This window comes from Cariama cristata, unplaced genomic scaffold, assembly GCF_000690535.1.
Source record: "Cariama cristata isolate BGI_N322 unplaced genomic scaffold, ASM69053v1 scaffold23402, whole genome shotgun sequence".
Lineage (NCBI taxonomy): Eukaryota > Metazoa > Chordata > Aves > Cariamiformes > Cariamidae > Cariama > Cariama cristata.
In genome coordinates this window covers 1-19,685 of record NW_009603565.1, presented here as the reverse complement: position 1 = coordinate 19,685, position 19,685 = coordinate 1, and the positions used below count along the sequence as shown (strand labels likewise).

The following is a 19,685-nucleotide window of genomic DNA, read 5'->3' as shown; positions in this document are numbered from 1 at the left end:
TCATTCCCCCTTCAGGCCAGGTGGTGACAGGCAAACTTCAGCCACACACAACTAATTCAACATGGGCATTGCTGCCCAAGCTGTTATTAAGCTCACGTGCTCTGCCAGAGGCCTGGCAGCAGGGAATCATTCCAGCTGTATACATGCCCACTGCAGCTCCTCCCAAGCAAGTTTTGCTCCTCTGACAGCCGCTACAATAAGACCATTTTGCTGGAGGACTTGCTCACTTTCTGCCCTGCACTCTCATTCCCGTGGGTGCATCCCTGCTTCACTGCCAAGTTAGCAAACAGGCTCACTGCAAACCCGTGGCCAATGTTTGCTGCAGTCAGGGATCAGTACCCGTGATCATGCCACGGGACTTTATACACGTGCAGAAACAGCACTGCCCAAAGGAAGATCAAGGTTCCACGCTCAGTCTCCAGAAAGGCAACACAAGACGCAAAGTCAAGAAAGGTAACGCAGCACGTGGAGAAGGGAAGAACGAAGGCAGATTCTTGCCTTTGAAAGTGAACGTGAGCTTGACTGAATTTGCTTCTACCCTTGCTTGCAGGAACAATAAAGCACGATCCACATCTGCGTTAATTCCACTGCCCTCAGAAGATGTTGCAAAGGAAAACGTCCACAGAATCCTGGAAGAACAAAAGGGGGTTTTCAACAGATGCCTCTGCAAACAGCTGGGACAAGTAGTGTCTCCAACAGGCCAGTTCTGGCCTAAAGCAGATGAGGTCTATCTTATTTCAGGAAGAAGAGATGCACTTATGACTCAGGGTGTCTGCTGGTCCTTGGGGATGTTCTCTTTTCCAGTAGGAACATCCAGGCTCTGTCAGGTCCCAGTCATGTTCAAACACAGTGCTTTCCTCCCAGCACCTCTCTGGCACCTTGGAGACCCTCGCCCTGCACGTACACATCACGCTCGACAGCTCCAGTGCTGCCGAACACGCTGTTTCGCTTCTGGATGATTGGGACGCACGCAGCAGGCACAATCCATTAATCACCTCCACTCTCCAGAAATAAGACAGTGTCAGAACAACTTGTTTCTCATTGCTATGCAGCACAGCCTTCCCAGTGGAGGTTTTCAAGGAAACGGAAAGCAGCAAAGAACACTTCTGAATGGCTGAGCCTGGGACTCCCAAAGGGATCTATGGGCACCAAGCATTCGACTCCAACTGAAGAATTGATGTAAACATGATGTAAACAATAGCTTGTTACTTCGGTCTCCATTTTGACCCAGGCATACAGATGATTTAATTGTAACAGATTCTATGGGGATAAATAATAAAGAAGATGGAGGGATGAAAGCTTTAGCATGTATGAACAATGCTGCACACACACTGTAGCTGTTAGCTAGTATATGTGAACGTCCAACCCCACCATCCTGGCTTGAGATCCTGGTGGGCCACAAGACTCACATGCTCCCTCAGTGTGCGACAGAGGCTAAAGGGGACAATTATAGTCCTAGGCTCTTGTCCCAGCCAGATGACACTTATTAACTCTAGCCAACATCATTTAGTCCAGCCAGGTTTCCGAATGACCTCCCTTTCTCACTTCAGTGCCTGATAATCTCTCACTAACAGAGTTGAGAGCTTCATAAATATCATGCCCAAATAGCTCGAGCAGTGGTTCAGAAAATTAGACAGCGATCAAAGCGCTGATGTGGAGGGAATCACCCAGCTTGGAAACACCACATCTCATCACACCTGCTGGGGGGGCACTCTGGACCAGCATCAAACACTCACCCACTAGAGCTGGCCAAGTTTAGGGGCTCAACAAGTTGGGAGGTGCTGCCAGAGCTCCATGGTCTGGGACAAGCCTACCTTAAGCATGTGTTTCATTGGCATGGGCTAAAGGAGAATCTTGCTCGGTCACACTGTTCATTGAGAAGGGGAGAGAAGAAGGGTGATATTGACTTGTTACTGCATCACACAATTCAAAGCACTTCGGTGTGTTCCTGAAGCTCCCCGCCTGGACCCCAGGAAATAAAATGGGGCCGATACCTACTCACCATGCAGGGAACTCAGAGGTTAGACAGCAATGAGAATATCTCAAAGAGCAGACATCCATCTGCACTCATTGATAGTGAATATAACCTTCAGCAAAGAGCATGGCCAAATCGGTTTGGTCCAGAGCAGATGGCAATACAAGATAGATCCAGATCACCGAAACTGACGGCAACAAGGAACTGGTTGCGAACACAAGCGCGTAAAAGAAACCTGACAATTTAGTGCATGCCCCGTAATATCACGACACCCGAACCAGCTTCAGGGACTGCACTAGTACCAGCCATCAGCCTGAGGCCTAAAAGCCTCATCTCTTCCTCACACAGACTCTTAGGGAAGACCTGATCAAAGCCACTTTCCAGGCATTTATTCTGATACTGCCTCAACTTCCTTGCCCTAGCTGATATGCCTCAAGGCTTCTGCTAATTCTCAGTGCTTCCCTGCCTTCCCCTAAAAATCAAAGCAGAGCATGCGGGAAGACAGAGGGGATGTATGACTTGATGCCCGGTTGCGTGTCCACACTGTGACCCTTCCAACCTTCTCCTGGTCAGGGCACCAGCACCAGAAAGAGACAGACCTGAACCAACCTTAAAGAGAATCAAAATATAAAGATGGAGCTTAGTGTAAGATGAGGCTCTTTTTCAGTTAGTCTAAGAAGGAAAGTTCCATCCATTTTTATTAGGGAAGCACTTTGGCCGTATCTCAGGTTTCACAGACAGAGTGAGCTCTGAAGGTTACTGTACCCTTACACACTGGCCACATGTAACACTTACTGGACAGGTTAATATTCTTCTCTGTCCAGTGACCACGGCTCCTCATTATTTTTAAAAGAAATAGGGAAAAAACCCAATTGTACAGTGTGAGATGAGAAAAAAAAATACAGAAAGAACAGAAGAAAAGCAATAAAGTCAATTTTACTCCCATACCCATCTCCCTGCAGAACTCAGAAAATACTTTGACCTGCCTCACTCTCCATTTTGGGACCTCCATCTGGAATTCCAAACATCTGGATGATTCAGTGTATCAAATTATCAGCAGCATCCAAGGAGCTGGAATAGTCTCTGCTTGCCCTACCCACACTACTGCTCAAAAGTTCAAGACCGGCAGCATCCATGTACTCCTCATCTTACCAGAACATGAACTTTGCAAATGCTCCCACACAAACAATTCCCTCCTCCTATGTAAAACCTAAGCACTGCTAAGTTTCCACAACTAGTACAAAAAAATTTCAGCATCTCAAACACCTGCACAAATGCTCTCACTACACTTCAAAAATTGATTTAGCAGAGCACTCAAGTTTCACAGTTGGTTGCAGTGGTCAGAAATAGCTGCCCTGGATTGATGTTCAAGGACCACAAGCAAAAGCCCAAAATAAATTGATAGGAACAAGTGAAAACCTTTCTGTAATCACAGAACAAATTCACTGACTTCACTTCACTGTAGAGCAGCGAGCTCTGATGTTGGTGGATGCTGGCTGGCAGACAAGAATTGAGGCAGGCCATTACTTTTTGCAGTGTAAAGTCGAGGATGAAGGATATAAAAATTTAGAGACTTGCATTAGAAGTCTCACACACTGGCAAGTTATGGGATTTTGCAGGCGGGGAGGAAAACAGACTTAAAAGCTGCAATCCTAGTTATTTTTAGAGGGACAAATATTGCAGCTCTGCTTTACATATCTCCAGCTGTATTAAAGAACCAGTGTTAGCCAAGTTTATTTGCCACAGAGCTAGGAGGGCAAGAGCATGGCAGCAGAAGGCAAGAGTCTCTTTATGACCAAAGCTAGAAAAATTCCACAAAGCCATGGAGGCTGCAGGGGCTGGTGTGGGGTTTTTCCCTCCACCCCCTCATAAAGCAAAGTTGTCACCATTGTGCGTATTCGCTGAGCCTGCCTGGCCTCCAGCCAAGCCTCTCAAACCCCATCCCAAGCTCGCCTGTAAGTGCCCTGGATCAGGGAAGAGTCCACGCACACGCAGCACAGACTTGGGCAGGCAGGTGCATGCTGCTGACCCCCATCTCTCGACAGTTGTATTTTACCTCTCTCTGTTCACTGCAGATCTTGCACAACCAAAGAGGACGTTTCTGGGCTCCAAAGGTTTCTATTCCGCACTTGGTGCAAACTTTCTGAAACAAGAAGAGAGAAAAAAAGGAAAAAAAGGTGGCGTTAGCAACTCGCCACAGCCAGATAGCCCTTGGGAGAGAGAAGGTCGAGAAGCATTTGTCTCAACAGTTCTAAACATGGCACAATTTTCTTATTTATCCCGGAGAACCACTGATTGCAGGAAGTTGCTTCAGGTCTATACAGACATGAGATAAAGGCAAATCCCAGCACAATCCTTGACTCCAGGGCGAGAAGAGGACTAGACAGAGCAAATCAAACCCTATGACCAAGAGGCGTATTTCCAGAGCAGTTTTTTTATTCCTCCAACTGTGGCATGGAAAGCAGCTGGAACCAACTATAAAACAAGCACGAGTTTGTGCAAGACTGGAAATTCTCCCCTCCTTTCCCTCACATACGTAGTCTTAAACCCCACAGCTTCCCCTCCGTTTCAGCATGCACTCGGCAGCTATCGATTTGTGGCTGCTTAGGAAGCGGGCACGACCATGCCTACGTGCACATTTCCTGAGCAGAATGCTTGATAGCACCGCATGGCGTCTATTGCTGCACAAGGGAACTTTCATGTCTCCGCTGGCATTACAAGCCATTTACAACCTGAATCACCTAATATTATATAATGAAGCTGATGTGTATCAGGCTTGGCTTACAGCTTGAATGAGAAATTGGACGAGTTCTTTGATCCTCACAGAGCAACAGCTACTCACAAGAGGGCCCTGGAGAGCAAAACCTTGCTTAGAGAGACGTGAATTTAATCTCCCCAGCTAAGGTTTTACATATCCCCCTACCCAGGCTGCTCCTCCTCTGAGCCAGGAGGTCTGTGTCAAGGGACGAAAGTCAGAGCGGTAGAATGATGCTACCTGAGGCAATGGCTTCATTGCATGAATAAAGGCACCCAACTATTTTGCACAGCACAGTCCAGAGCCAGGTCTGTCCCTGACTCATGCTGCACAGAAAGCGGGAGGCGGCAGCAGCAGCAGCCCCACAGAAGCTGGTGCTCTTCTCCATCTCTCTGTTCCTGTCCCTGCCTTCATCCTCCCAGAGAAGTAAGGAACAACCCATTGGGTCTGATGCATCAATACTCAACTTGGTGCTACCCAAGCCAAGGCAGATCGCAGATGCAGTTAGCAGACACCACCTGAACTACCCCAAATTCTCCCTCCCTCAAACCAAAATCTGAGGGAGCAACTCAGTCTGAAACACCCTCAAAGCTCCCAGTCCCCACACGTATAGCACATTCAAACACTCCCTCTAGTGGAAGTTTCCAAACGATTTTATTCCCAGCCATAAATTTTGAAAATTCCAATATAAAACAGGGCTTTCCTCCTCCCCTTCTCTGCAGACTAGCTGGAAAATTGAGCATCACTCACAAACCCTCAGAAGAAGACATAAAAATCAAGGACATTAAATGCAGCCCCATTCCTCATTAAATACAAGATAAAGCACTTTCTTCTCCTACTTATACTTCACCTTTTATACATGATACTGATACCCACTGCATGGTAAATGACACGTTATGCTTTGTCTAACTACTGCTATTGTTAACACATCTGGATTTGCATACATCTTTGTCTTGCCATAATGCATTTATTTCTAAGACAACAAAAACTAATATTAAACACATTCTTCATAAAACAGAAAGTGGCACTTAGAAAATCCATCAGGCTACAAGAAACACAGAACCTCTATTCAGCAGAAGTGACTTGCTGAAGGTAAGTTCTTTGCTATGTTTCAGACGCATCATTACAGTAATTCCTGTTATTGAATTAGATGGGCTGCAATGAGATGGTAACAAAGCAATGCTAGCAAGAAAAATATGAACTTTAAAAATCCATAATTCCCTGACAAGTCATTGCTTATTGCATACAGCACTGCACAAGTGATGGATATCCCTAGACGAGAGAGAACCAGCTTAAAGTAACAGTCCACTCTGTGTGCTCTGCTGAAGGGTTGACTGTTCCCTGAGTTCACTCCACAACATTAAAAAGCAGTAAGGGGAGAAGCCCAGGGCACTCAGTCAGCATTGCCCTGAGCTTGCACACAGCTGCAAAGTGCAGCCAAGCTGAAAGCAGCTGCAAAATGCACCCTGGAAAAGTAGGGTCTCATCTTAAATCAACCTGGATGCAAACACTCCTGAACCGCCCAACAGACTCCAAACAAAGAGGGAATAACCATTAAAAAAATCTTCACACTGGGATTTTCTGGTCACAGCCCTCCCGGAGCCTCAGGCTGAGGCAGCCTCACTACCAGCAACTGCAAATGGACAGGGCAGGGAAGCTTCTGAATCAGCTTTTGCCTCCTCCGTAGTGTACGCGGCTCACAGCAAGGAGATTAGAAACCACTGTGGCAACATGACGCAGCCTGCTTCAGACAAGGCGAGAGCAGAATTGCCAAGGGAAGAAGGCAAGAATACAGCACATCCTGTTATTGCGCACGCTTGAAATGTAGGAAACAGCCAGCCATCTCGTCTGCCACCCAGCCCTTGATTCTCCACAGGCACATGTGCACAGAGCCCATGCTCCACTCCAAGAGAGCTGCCCTGTAGCTCCCATTCAAACCAGACCTTTCACTTTCCAGTACCTTACTGCTGCTTCCTTCCCCACCCCTTCCTAAAAAGCTACTTTCTCTCTGCCTTAGGACCCAGAGGTTCAAAGATTTGCATTTACTTTCCCAGTCACTGCCTTACAAGCAATCTTCTGTATAACCCCTGCCTCAGCCAAGCTACTTCTGCAAATTGGATCCAGCGGAGAAACTCACTTGACAGCAAGGGCAGTACAGCTCACAGCAGCTCCCTGCCCAGCAAGCACACATGGAGAGACGCTGGGACCTCAGTTCGGACTGCAAGGGGCACCCACCTCCCTGCCCTCTCTTACAAGAGCTCTAAGCCCAGCAGTGCTGCAGCCAACCATAGACCAGTGCAGGCCCAGCCTGGTAGCCTCCTCTGCATCAGAACTGCACCTCACAAACTCCAGCAGTGGCAGCACGAAAGGTTCTCCATCACGGCCTGCACGCCTGCTTAACCACAGAGGTGTCAACATGCACCACTCCATGGTAAAGGAGCAGGTTTTACTCAGTGCTGCCCCGTGGGCTTCACGGGACATCTCCTCAATGCCAGGGTGGGTGACATTGGCAAGTGTCTCCTTGGCTCCAGTACCCACCAGAGACAGAGTCGGCACAGGCTGCTTCCTTCCACCCTACCACCAGCAAGTCAGAAACACTCCTGCACTCAGCAGGTACCCTCACCTCTCCCGAGGCAACACGCTGAGGCAAAGTCACTTACAGAGGCATCTCCCCAGGGAAAGATGGGCTTCAAGTGCAGCAAAAGCAGCCTCCCAGCAGAGGGAGGATAAGGTGGTTGCCTTGGAGATCATCATCTCCACAGCAATACAGATTAACCCCTTGACTGCAGACTCTAGACAAGCAACAGTCGTCCTGCAGGGTGCCGGCAGAACAGCAGTCTCCCTGAAAACTGACGCTGCCTTTCGAACAGCACCCCTGCTCTGCTACCAACAACACACACACAGAGGCAGTCATTGATGCACAGGCTAATTCATGTATCAGGTCTGGAAAACTTACACTGGTTTGGCACTTGAAGATGGACTTGAGTCCTCTGAAGAGAGGCATTACTGGAAGGTCTAAGGGCAGACCTTGCGTAAAGCACACAAACTCTTTTATGAGTTGCCTCTGATGGCCGTACATTTCTGCCTCTTCTTCCACTCTGCAAACCCAGAGTGGGAGATGCAGAGGAGGCTGATGCACCCCATCTCAGCACTAAGTGCAGTTTAGACACTTTAGCATCCTAAGGAATAAGATAATCAGGGTGGAAGAGAAATCCTGATGGTCTGACAGCACCGACCTAGACAAGTGGGGCTAAGCTAAGTTAACTCTGCAGAGCTATCTAGTTTCCAAGAGGCGTTGTGACCTTTCCCAGACAGATCTGCTACCAGGAACAGACAGGAACCTGTATGACCAAACCCACCTTTTTGCAATCCTGACAAAAGACTGACGTGCTACCCAGCAGCCCGAGCAGTTCACTGCAGAGCAGACACTGCGAGAGGCCGTTCCCCATCGCGTTCTTTCTCATGTTCTCCAGCCGCTCCACCAGGCGCCTGCGGGGGAAGAGGCAGAGCAGAGGTCACAGTGCTCACCTTGGAAATGGAAGCGGAAGGTATGGAGGCATGTCGAAAACCTGCAGACGCGTGCTCCAGACTCAGCCTACCTTTGCTGCTTCTGTGCAGTCCTGGGCCCCTTGCTGGGACCATATGGACTTTCACTTCAGTCTCTGCACTCGGTATTTCCTACCAGCTGTTTCTTGGTCTTCAGGGGATACAAACCCCTGTAAGGACATCTACCGATGCTCACCAAGCCCAGAATAATCAAAACTGTGAATATCACTGGGAGGTCTGACTCAGCTAGTGGGTGCAGGGCAGACAGCTAACAAGAAGGGCTTGATCCTACACCCTTCAGGAGCTCGGTGTCACTGGGGCTTCACAGTCTCAGCACAATGATTTCCTGCCTGTAGAGCAGGAAAAGCCTTTAGTTCTCAGGTCAGGGAATGTCTGACAGCACCGGGAAAGGGCAGAGAAGTTAGACTTGCCAAGCCCTGCTACATTTCTACATATATTCCCTGAAAGCAGCACTGCAGACACATGACTTGCCCACATCCCATTAGAAGCAGGAAGGCCAGACTGAAGCCATCAGACCAAAATGAGTCTGGCTGCACTACCGGAATGCCAGGAACTGCTCCCTGCTTCATTTGAGAGCCCACTTGGAAGACAGGAAACGCATACGTATGCAGAATGTCCGTAGCAGCAGGACTACGAAAGGGAAGGAAACCAGGATAAGCAATTAGGATGCAGGATGTGGAGAGCATGCAGAGCAAGGCTGCTGTCATGAGATCACTGCTTGGCAATCCTCAGGCATCCATTCGTAGATGGGGACGATAACAGACAGGCCATTTATCAGAGGCAGCCACCAGCCGCAGCCATGCGGGTGCGTGCGTCTCAGGGAGGAAACGCAATCCTGCTATCCATGCAACCCCATTCTCATTAGCGCTAATGTCCCATCAACCAAGCCCCATACTGAGAGAGGCAAGGTCTGTTTGAAAGAGGTACTGCCTATGGTGATGAGGTCAGACAGCGCAGCCAGGCTGAGCCATCATTAGTGGATTTATGATCCTTGACTTCAGCACAAGAGAACTCCCAGGAGTTAACAAAGGCATTTCAGAGAACGTTTCAGCACGGGAACAGCAAGGCTATCGCTTTCTACAGCTACACCAACAACCACACAGGAGCAATCAGCCCCTGGGGTCACTGGCTGCTTCTGGGGCTGCTGCTGGGGTCTCTCATGTATCACACAAACATCACTGTCAGCTCTCGTTAGCACTCACTAACGTGCACTGCACAGGGTCAGAGCGCAGCGCAGGGGCAGGAAGCTCGGCCTGCTGGACACGGGCCGGGAGTCACAGGGGTTTCCTGTCTCGCAAACACAAAACCCTGCTGGGAAATGCTGCAGGACTGCCGAACTCCCTGGCCTCAAAGGCAGTCAGCACAGGATGACCACAGACACAGCTGAGGCCAGACCTCCAGCAGGACTGAAAGCAAATGGAAATCTGCAGCAGCAAAAAGGTGCCCGTAAATTGAATAATTCAAGCTAGCAAACCCCTTCCAGAGGGCTCAGCCAACTAGAATATAACCTCGTTCACTGCTCCAGGCAAAATCCCAGGGGGCTGCTGCAGACAAGGGAAAACCTAACTGCGCTGCCAGCAGCAATTTCTAAGCCATGCCATCCACTGGTAGTGGGTGCAGCTGCACAGCTCAGCATCTTCCTCAGCCTCTTCCAGAGCCACCGGGGCAGCTGCCTTAGCACAGGCTGCATTTATACCAGGGAGTGTGTCAGCGGCTGCAACCGCAGCAAGCCCCAAGGCTCAAAGAAGGCACGAGAAAGGCTTGAGAAATGGAGAGAAAGAAAACATCACATCCTCCCCAACGTTCATCACCTCCAAACAAGCAACATGGGAGGGGAAAATAACCGACCTAAGGGATGCTCTGACTGATGGAAGCTGAGCTCAGGCAGCCGGGAGAGCCACTCCTCTGTCTGCGCTGACCTTTCCTTCTGAGAGAAGGGGACAAATGAACGTGACTGTACCCAATGCGCTGCTGCTCGATGATGTCCAGTTTCTCCGCCTTGCGGATGACTTCCAGAATGACCTCAAGTTCCTGCGGGCTCAGAGCCTGCATCTTCCTCTGCTTCTCAGTCTGGAACGTGTGCACTGACCAGCCCGTCTGGAGCCTGCGGGAGGGGTTGGAGGGAAGAAATAAGCTGTGAAAGGAAAGCACAAAACCCCCGCCCTGCCCCACAGGCCAAATTTGCCAGGCACACCAAGCCCACATCACCCTTCCATCACAGAACTCCGTTCCCTGGCTAATGCCCAAAGCAGGAGTCTCTTCTCACTGGCCAGACCACCACATCATTCCCGCAGCAGGACCGAGTGCTGTGCTGTCTCTCCCTGCCCTCTCATTTCCCTTTCTTCTCCAGATCGTATTGTACCACTCCATGTACTCACTCCTGTTTGGCTCTGCCCATAAAGAAAACTAGTGTACCTAGGGCTGGCTGTCCTGGGGGTACCCTTGCAGAGATGGGTGGTGATGCCAGACACGACAAATACCAACAGCAGACTCCTGAACACAAGGATTACCTGTACCCTCCTCCCCCCAGATCACACATTTCTAAGATCCTCAGTTCAAACACACAAATCACCAGGCATGCTTGGAAATATAAATTGGGCAACTTCCTCCCTTGGTCTAACCCAGGCCCACAGAAGGACTTCAGCAAGCCACTTCCCTCCATGCCTCACACACAGCAGCTGATATTTCTCCTTAGCTCACCTGGGGACACTTTTCCTTAGCTGGGAAAGCGGGAGCTTTCACAACTCAATTAATTACCATTCAGTAGGGGTTTAGAGGTCACTGGATAAAGTCACAGCTGCTAGCAGAACGCAGGGCACTATCAGACACAGCTGTCTTAACAAGGCTTTCATGGGAAGGCTGGAGAAGTGGCAGTGGTGTGCACTGTTCACAGTCAGGCAGTCCCCTCAGACACAGGGTGACCTCCTGTTTTCTAACACTCTGCAGCAGGCTGACCCCAGAGGTTCAGACAAGAGCAGAGGCGGCAGTGGCATGGTACCAGTTGCCAGAGAAGAAAAGCATCCAAGAAACAAAAGCAGTTCTAGTGCTTGACTCATCTCCATCCCTTTTGTCTTTAGGTTATGCAGTAATTTAACTTCAGGGGAAAATGAGATCAAATGACAACTTCCTAAAACAAAAGAGTGCTGGCAGCTGGGGGCAGCTGATAGCTGATAATGCTATCAATTATATCAACTATATTTAGGATGCTGCAGAGATACGAGCCTGCCTCCAAGCCCTTCCTTTCACCCAGGGGGAGGGTAGGTGGGCTGGACTCCCACCACACACCAGCCACGCTGCAAACTCCACTGCAGGCTGGCAGCTCCGCGCAGCAGCCAAGCACCAAGCCCCAGCTTAGCAGGCTCCTGTCCCACCCAAGCAGCACACATCTCGGGTACGGAGGGGTCTGCGTGACAGGCAAACTCCTGCCTCCCAACTGGGCTGTGAGGGAGGCCAGTGGGCCAGTGCTCCACACCAATACCAAGAAACTATTCAGGCCAGAGCTGAGGCTGGAAGGAGAAAAGGAACGTGGCAAGGACTCACTTGGCACGCAGTGCCAGCTGCCGGTCGTTGGGGCATACCCACTGGCCCGTCCCACTGCCAAAAATCGTGTCGGCCATCGCACCAGGCTAAGGAGGAGAGGCAGGGATCACACCTGTAAGAAGCAAACACCAGCACTGAGCACAGCTGCCACTCCACCCTCAAGAAAGCACAGGGCAGTCCTCAGCATGGTCTTATTAACCATCCCGAAAGGCCGTTCTTCTGACAAGCAAAACAGAGGTCATCTGCCGGAGTCACGTGCGGTGGAAGTAGACAGACTCTCACCCACAGACAGCAGTAAAAACGTACCATCATCCTCATAAAATATAAGCCAATAAATACCTTCAAATACCTTGAAGACAAGGCTGGAAGTTTAGATTTTATGGTACTCTGAAAAAAAGCCAAAGATTCTTTGTCAGTTCTGATTTTTCATTCCAGACCAGAGAAAAGTGTTGTTTGCAAGAATAATCTCTGCCCATCGCCTCTAGAGCCCCAACGCTGCAGTACTGACAGAGAAAGCCACTCTAAAGGACACAAAGAAGCCACAGTTGCTTTTTTTTACCTCTTAATGGGGTAACAAACAAAAACCCACGCAACAATCAGCATGAATAGTGGCAAGTCATTTCGTTCATTAAAACTGCCTCCATAATAGCCTGATATTTATAACTACAGCCTACAATAGCAGCTTGTTTGCATTCTCTGATGTTTAAGACAGCACCTCTTGCAGCAGATCTCCTACTGCAGCTCCTGGAACCGGCATGGTCACACCAGTGATCCCTTGTGTTCAATGACAATTTCACCATGAACTGATCAGTAAACGCAGCAAGAGCCAACTTCCATATGCTCATGGGAGAAACGCAACCCAAAAGAGACTTTGCAGCTAAGCAGCTCCGAGTCCTACCAGCAGCTCAGATGAATGGAAAGCACCAAGAGACAGGTGCAGCCAAAAGATTCCAGTGGAGGCAAAACTAGTCTTCATGTGCCGAGCTTTTCTCCAGCTGGATTTGCTCTCCAGCAGAGCAAGTGTCTCACGAGCCCTAATGCATAGATTTCCAGGTATTAATACTTACCTTCCCCAGAACGGACACTTGCCAGCTTTGAAACCATACCTGCTGGGCAGAGATAACGTGTTTAATGCTGTTTGGCAAACACAGATCAGATACAATAGCAGGCAAGGTATATCACCTGCCAACTGTGCAGTAGCTCCCAAGAAAACACCTGTTCCAATCTCAATCCACAACACACCCCAGCAGTGCCCGTGGTTCAGCGTGCTGCACTTACGCTTGCTATCTGCTGCTGACACACAGAGCTTTCTGCTCCGGTGCCAGGCACGGAGGCATCACAGGCTGCACGGCCTTGGCCCTCTGACACAGGCAGGCACGCAGCTTGTGCAAATCGGTATCTCTCTCCCTGTGCTGAGCTCACACGTGCCACACACCCCGCACTCACCCCCCAGCACAGAAACACTGACCCGTGTCAGAGAACTGACAGCTGTCTCCTGCCAAACCCCACGTCAGCCTTGAAAGCCAAAACAGTTAAAAATAATGAACCAGCTCCCTCCTCTCTGACCATTCAATTTCTGGAGAGAGTTTGAGAACTCAGCGCTTACAACAGGCAGGAGAGAAGAGAAGGAATTCCACACAAAGCACGGATTTCTTTCAGAGCAAGGGAACAAGGGGACAGGTGGATAAAAGGGCGAAGGCTCTAATAATTCAGCATAATGCTCAGCACCACAGTCCGACTGCACAGCCAAGTGAGGCATGGAGGAGATGGGAGGCTGCAGGAAAGGTCTGGCAGAGAAAGAGGGTTGAGACAGGAAGGACAGACAGAAGCATTGCACACAATTTTTTAAACCTTTACTACATTAGTTAAGGCGATCACTTTTGAAAGGGATCATCCCTAGAAGAAATCTTTGAACTTCAGCATCTTCGATTTACCCGCTCTGCTCAGCACCACATGCTGTGGGTTTGCATTTCCATTTTGTCCCAGAACACCTCCTGCTCTTTTCATCTTCTTCACCATCTCCAGTGAGGAGAGAACGCAGTCCCCGCACACGTCCCACAGCAGCTCACACGCAGGGGAGCAATCAAGCATTAACAGCAAAAGAATATGGAGGCTCCCGCCCCCGGGCCAGTGTTAGAAGCAGAGAGAAGCTACAATTTCACACAGAATGGCTGACCTGGGATTTTCCAGAGATTTTCCAAGCCTGTGGTGTGTTGTTACAGGATTATATACTCATGTAGCCCCACACACAAATGCATATGTTAAATTACTCTTAGATATACCACGTACTCTTCCCTCCCACTCAGGCACACCTGAAGAATAGCACAACCCACACACTCAGTGTCCACTGGCAAGGCTAAATGCACGCAACCATACTGATGTGACCAGTGTTTGGCAGCTGTGGGATGTTAGGCGTAAAAGCTAGAGCTGGAGATGAGCCCCAGACCACGGGCAGGGCAGAGGAGTTTGCTTTGCCAGCAGCTGTGCTCTCAGGGTGGAAAGCTGTGCTGAATACATCTGCCCCTTCTCAGCAGAGCTTTATCTGGTCTAACAGAGCTGAGGGCAAGTCAGAATAGAGCACATCAGCTAAGCATTTTTCTCAGGAGAGACCTAAAGACATTCTCCAGCCTCATACCACAGTGCGCTTTTCTCAGCGTGACTGAACAAAAACAAGCAATGTCATGCTCTTTTGCCTCTTGTTACTCAGCATACGCTTTCTGTTCTCCACCGTTCCCTGAGCAGCATCTGCAAAGAGAGAAGGAAAACAAAACACAGTCTAGAGATCCATCATATCCCAAAACAGTCTTCAGATAGATTATTCCCTCAAATATTTACGGGAGCATTTTCTTCCGGCAGCATTGGGTATCTCCTGCTCCCCCTGATGTAAACCGGCACTGCAGGTGGCTTTGCACCTTTGCCTCTGTAAAAAGCCCGGTATGGTTTGACCCAAGTACCTCAGCGAAGGAAACAAGAATGACATGGGACTGTAGGCCACAGCCTGCTGAGGTGGAAACAGGAGCACTAGCAGGACCAGAGGGAAAAGAATATCTTGCACGGCCACAGGAATGATGCCAGAGAAACGGTACCAGTATCTGGAAGGCGTGAAGCATCCTCCCGCTTATCTCTGTACAGGACAAGAAGTACAGTGGAATCAGCCTAATCAGAAACACCAAGATAGCAAAACCACGCCAGCCTGGGGAGTAATTTCCATGGCCTGTGGTGAAACATCCCTCTCTTGCAGTCAGCTCCTACTGCGTTCTCTCTCAAAAATACTCCAGCCAGCACCTGCCTCACCGAGCCATTCCCTCCCCATCCACAGCTCCACTCAGCAAGCTAACGAAGGGCAGGAGCAGCCAGTATCTTGCAGCGAGAGAAATCCACAGCTCTTGGCCCAGCTGCAAGTACACTGCATACAGAATAAAGGGGAAGTACTTAGTGTTATAGAAAGAAAACTTCCCACTCCAAGATTATGCTTTTTACTCGAATAAAGAATTAAAAGGGAGCTCCTATTGATGCTTTATGACCTCCTTTAAAAAACACTCCACCTGTTTGTTCCCTTCCTATGATGGAGGAAGTCATGTGAAACGAAACCTCATTAAATCTGAGTCCACCTGGCTGCCCTTGGCACAGGAGCCAAGAGGAGGGCTGCAAGGAAGGGGCGCTGCCCCGCAGCGAGCCAACCCTTCGCAGGGGGCCAGGAGCATTTCGGAGGATGCACAACTGAGCACATCTCTGCCTGCAGCTCTGACGTAGCGCTGCCTCTGCTCTCTCCATGACGAGACTTGGACTCTGCAGCCAGAGAACAAGGCACCTGAAAACAGGACTTCAGTCTGCGAGGGAGAAGTCTTCCGCTGGGGTCTGAGCGAAGGGAACAGCAGCAGGGTCACACTGGTGACTTGGCCCCACATCCCTGCAGAGCGACCACAAGACAGCAAAGCGAGCAGGGCCTTTCCCACTGGACAGCTCCCACTTCTTGGACGGGGAATGAAGGCGGGCTGCCGTTGGCTGTGGGGCAGCACAGACCCCAGGCGCAGGCTAGGTAGAGACGAGTGCCCTTCCATGCGACACCACCAAGCCCCACAGCCGCGGATCCTGCCACAGGCACACCTTCCCGAAGCAGGAGCAGAACAGCAGCAGGAGGTGTTTCTGGGTGTACTCCCGAGCCACGTTCCAACAACCAGCATATTCGGGACCACTTACAACTGGTGGCTGCAATGGCAAAATGTTGCCATGTTGGCACATCTCATACCTAGCCCCAGCGGACAGCAATATGCAGACACAGCCCTTTGACATGGCGCTCTTCAAAGAATTTCAGGCTGTTCTGTGAAAGAAAGCCAGTTTTCTCAGCAGAAGAGCAACATGAACATCACATATCCTTACCTTAATAAGAGAGCACAGTCATAGTAGGTCATGCCAAAGGTCCAGTGAGCATGGTACCTGCTATCTGACCAGCTCCAAAAGCAGATGCTTAAAGAAGAGTATAAGAACAGAGCACAACACAGCAATACTTTTCCAAAATACTCTCTCAGCCTCCAGAGATTCCTGGATCATGCACTCCCTGCAGCTCTGTATTTAACACTGTTAACGTTTTTCTGCCCCAAATTTATCAGCTTGCTTTTTCAGCTCATGTACACTTTTAGCATCATCTTGCTACACCATGTCCCCTCCCCACTCCTCCACCTCAAACACATTTTGACTTTACCTTGACTACATGAAACTTAAAACTGAAGTGTCTTGTTGACATTGAGGTAGTCATTGCAGTAGAAGACACCTCCTCACGGCAGCGAAAGCACAGCCTGCGTGAGCCCTCCTGCAGCTGGGCTGATTACAGGTGCCCACAAAGCATTAATTCCTCGGAGCCCTGCAAATACAAAAATGTCCTATACAGGCCCATAAAGAGCTCTCCAGTCAGCTTTCATTTGCCTGGTTATTTCAGCTAAGCAGCTCGTGTCTATATTAATTTGTTTTTATAGGAAATTAATTAGGCATTTTTTTTTAAACACTTCATTTAAAAAATAAAAATTAAACAGTTGGCTGGAGATGAGTTCCCAACTCCCAAGCCGAGCTGTGCCGGTGTAATTAACTCGCCTGCTTCGAGGGCATCACCTCCCCCAGGACTCCCAGCTTGCACCAGGTACCGTGCTGGCCTGTTTTTCCTTTTAGCTGCTGCTCCCTCAAAGAGGCAGTGTAATTACTCTCTGCTCTGCACACCAGACCCCATTATCCCTAGGAAACCTTAGCAACTAAGTGAGTGTTTGCTCTTGTTGCTATGACAGAGGATAAATGACTAGCGGAGATAGATAAGGTTAACCCAGCCTCTGCCTCCCACCCACCGCCAGCCAGTCCTTTTGCCTCCCCGACACTGGTCGCGCAGCAGGGAGACAAGGGCGAGCAGGCAGGGAAATTTTTTAGACACAAGTCTTCCCCTCGTGTTTTAAAGATCCCAGTGCCACAGTTGTATTTCAAAGCACACAACTGTTTTAAAGCAAGAGAACAACCCTTGGGCTGTAGAAGCGTGGCAGAAGGCACACACTTGACTTTCAAGACACAACCAAGTTTCAGAGCCAGAGGAGTAATTGTGCCTGTACAAGTGCTGGCCTGAATCAGGGCTTTATAAAAGTTTTTCTCGCACACAAACCGCTTTGAATAGCCCCTTCACGCCTACATCGAGTAGTCTGTCAGCCCCTCCAGTGGTAAAGGAGCCTGCTGTAAGCATCGACATTTTATTGGGACTAAGCAGGCAGGAAGCCCAAGCACAGCGGAGCCAAGCGATCCTCATCACTGTCCTGCTCCCCGCTCTCAGGAGGGGAGAGAGTTGGGCCAGTGCACCGGGGCACAGCTGAGAAACGGCCTTTTGCCATTTCTTACCGTGACAAATCCCCACAACAGTGCCAACCCTTAGTAGCAGATGGACACAAGGAACCCAATATGATCAAACTTGACTTGCAGCTCCGCGGCTTGGGCCAACAGAGACAAGCAAAACACAACGTCCAAGTAAATACCACAAAGCCTTGGCAAGCTTTGTGGACAGCAACTGAAGAACCCAATCAGACAGACTTTCTCCAGTCTGCCTCACCATGAAAGCTCAACCTAAGCAGTACCAATGCCACCAAAATAGGGAAAACCTCGTTCAGAGTCACATATTCGGATCTGGTTGGCCCAGCCCAAATTAAACACAAACCGGCCGCAGCACACAGAAAGTGAGAGGTGTCATTATCACCTAAGGCCAAGGTTGGAAAAAGAGCAAGTAAGGATGAGGTTTGAGGGGAAAACAAAGAAGGTTCCCATGCACCAGAGCTGCTTCTCATTCCTAGCAGCAGTGGCAAGAAGCCTAACTGCTTTTAAGACGGAGCTTGCTAAAGAGCTTATAAAATACAATTCCCTGGAGGTCCATGCCAGCCCTACGAGTGGGAAGATAAAATCAGGTCTACAGGAAAACCAACATACGGAACCAACAATCCTGTATTAATGAGAGGTGCTTATTAGCGTGGCTACTTGATATATGGTAAGCTATAAAGAACCAGTTTTTGTCCAAGCAAAGCAGACTTCCAGCTCCCCAGCACCCTACGATGCTGGGGAAGAAAGCCAGCACTGTTCCACCTGCCAAGGTGTCTCTTTTATTTATCAGACTTTGGCCCTATTTCCTTCTGATCCCCAGCCAGGCAGGTGCGTTGTGCAATGTGAATAATTCATGAAGACAGCAGGCTCTTTCAGACTCACATTCTGGGGCAGGTTGATCTGGCATAGGCCTAGGAGAAGCAAATTAGCATCTAAATGACCAATTAGAGAGACTCATTTCACTATTCTGATATACTAAAAAGCTCAGGAGGCCTTCTGTGGCTGGAGGTTGGCAGGGTGGAATTGCACCTCCCAGCCTCCAGAGAAGCATCAAGTTTCTTAGAAAGAACTGGACATAGCAGGGAAGTACTGATCACCGGCCAGCGTTTGTCAAGGAATCCCTTGCAGGAGAATCACATGCCAGCCTATTTTGCGGGTAACCTCAAGTGAACCAGGAAAAGCAAAGCTCACGGCCGGCGGAGAAATTCTGTTGAGCGGCCTGACCCCAGGCCTTGCCAAAAATCACTATTCACCGTGGCTCCGAGCCACAGGCCTGCCATCACATCTGTAGGATGAAATATCCTTTCTCAACATTCTTAAGCTATAGTATTAGTTCTAGGCATCCTAGGAAGCCTTTGAACAACATACAAGCATGGCCACCAGTAACTCTGAGACCTTTATCACCCTGAATATTGTTGGTAGGAGCAAAAAGAAAGGCATGGACCAAATGACCAGGTCCTGGGGAGTACCTGACCCAAGCTGCAGCAGATTAAAAACCCTGGGGGTGAGCACAGCGTGTCATTCTTACTTGCACACACAACAGCACCCACCAATCACCCCATGTCAGAGTGCCCAAAAGAACCACGACAATCCATCCTCCGTAAGGTGCACATGGCTGATCCCACCACACACCATGCACAAGCCCAACCGCTCTCCAAAGCACACCGGGGCTGGCGTTTTTTTCGATGAAACACGGCCCTTCCAACCTCCCGCTTCTGGCTCGTTTCCCCCCTCACCTCTGTCACATTCAGTTACCTTCAGAATTCCACCTAAACTCAGCCTTGTGCGGTTCACCTTGCTGTGTTTCGAGATTGCTTTCGGCAGCGTTTTAGATAACGTTTTAGATAACGCTCTCCCACCCAGGCCCCCCCCCAAAGCTGCTCCCCTGTCCCAGCTCCCAGGGGAAGGGGCCGCACCCCACGGGCCGCGGACACAGCGGTTTCCCTGCAGGTGTCCAGGCAGCCCGTACGTACCAACACCTGAAACTCAGCCTGAAACTCCCCACGAAGC

General features: G+C 49.7%; 1 protein-coding gene across 1 annotated transcript in view; it reads right to left on the bottom strand.

Annotated features, from left to right (window-relative positions):
• LOC104157786 (rab effector Noc2-like) overlaps window positions 1-11,914 on the bottom strand; it is a 31,869-nt gene extending 19,955 nt beyond the window's left edge. Inside the window, exons 1-4 of the mRNA XM_009695256.1 lie at window positions 11,838-11,914; window positions 10,258-10,401; window positions 8,090-8,219; window positions 4,032-4,118 (exon numbers count right to left, since the gene is read on the bottom strand). Coding sequence (XP_009693558.1) covers window positions 4,032-4,118; window positions 8,090-8,219; window positions 10,258-10,401; window positions 11,838-11,914 — 438 coding nt within the window. The remainder of the gene's footprint in view (window positions 1-4,031; window positions 4,119-8,089; window positions 8,220-10,257; window positions 10,402-11,837) is intronic.
• Between the last annotated feature and the right edge of the window lie 7,771 nt (window positions 11,915-19,685).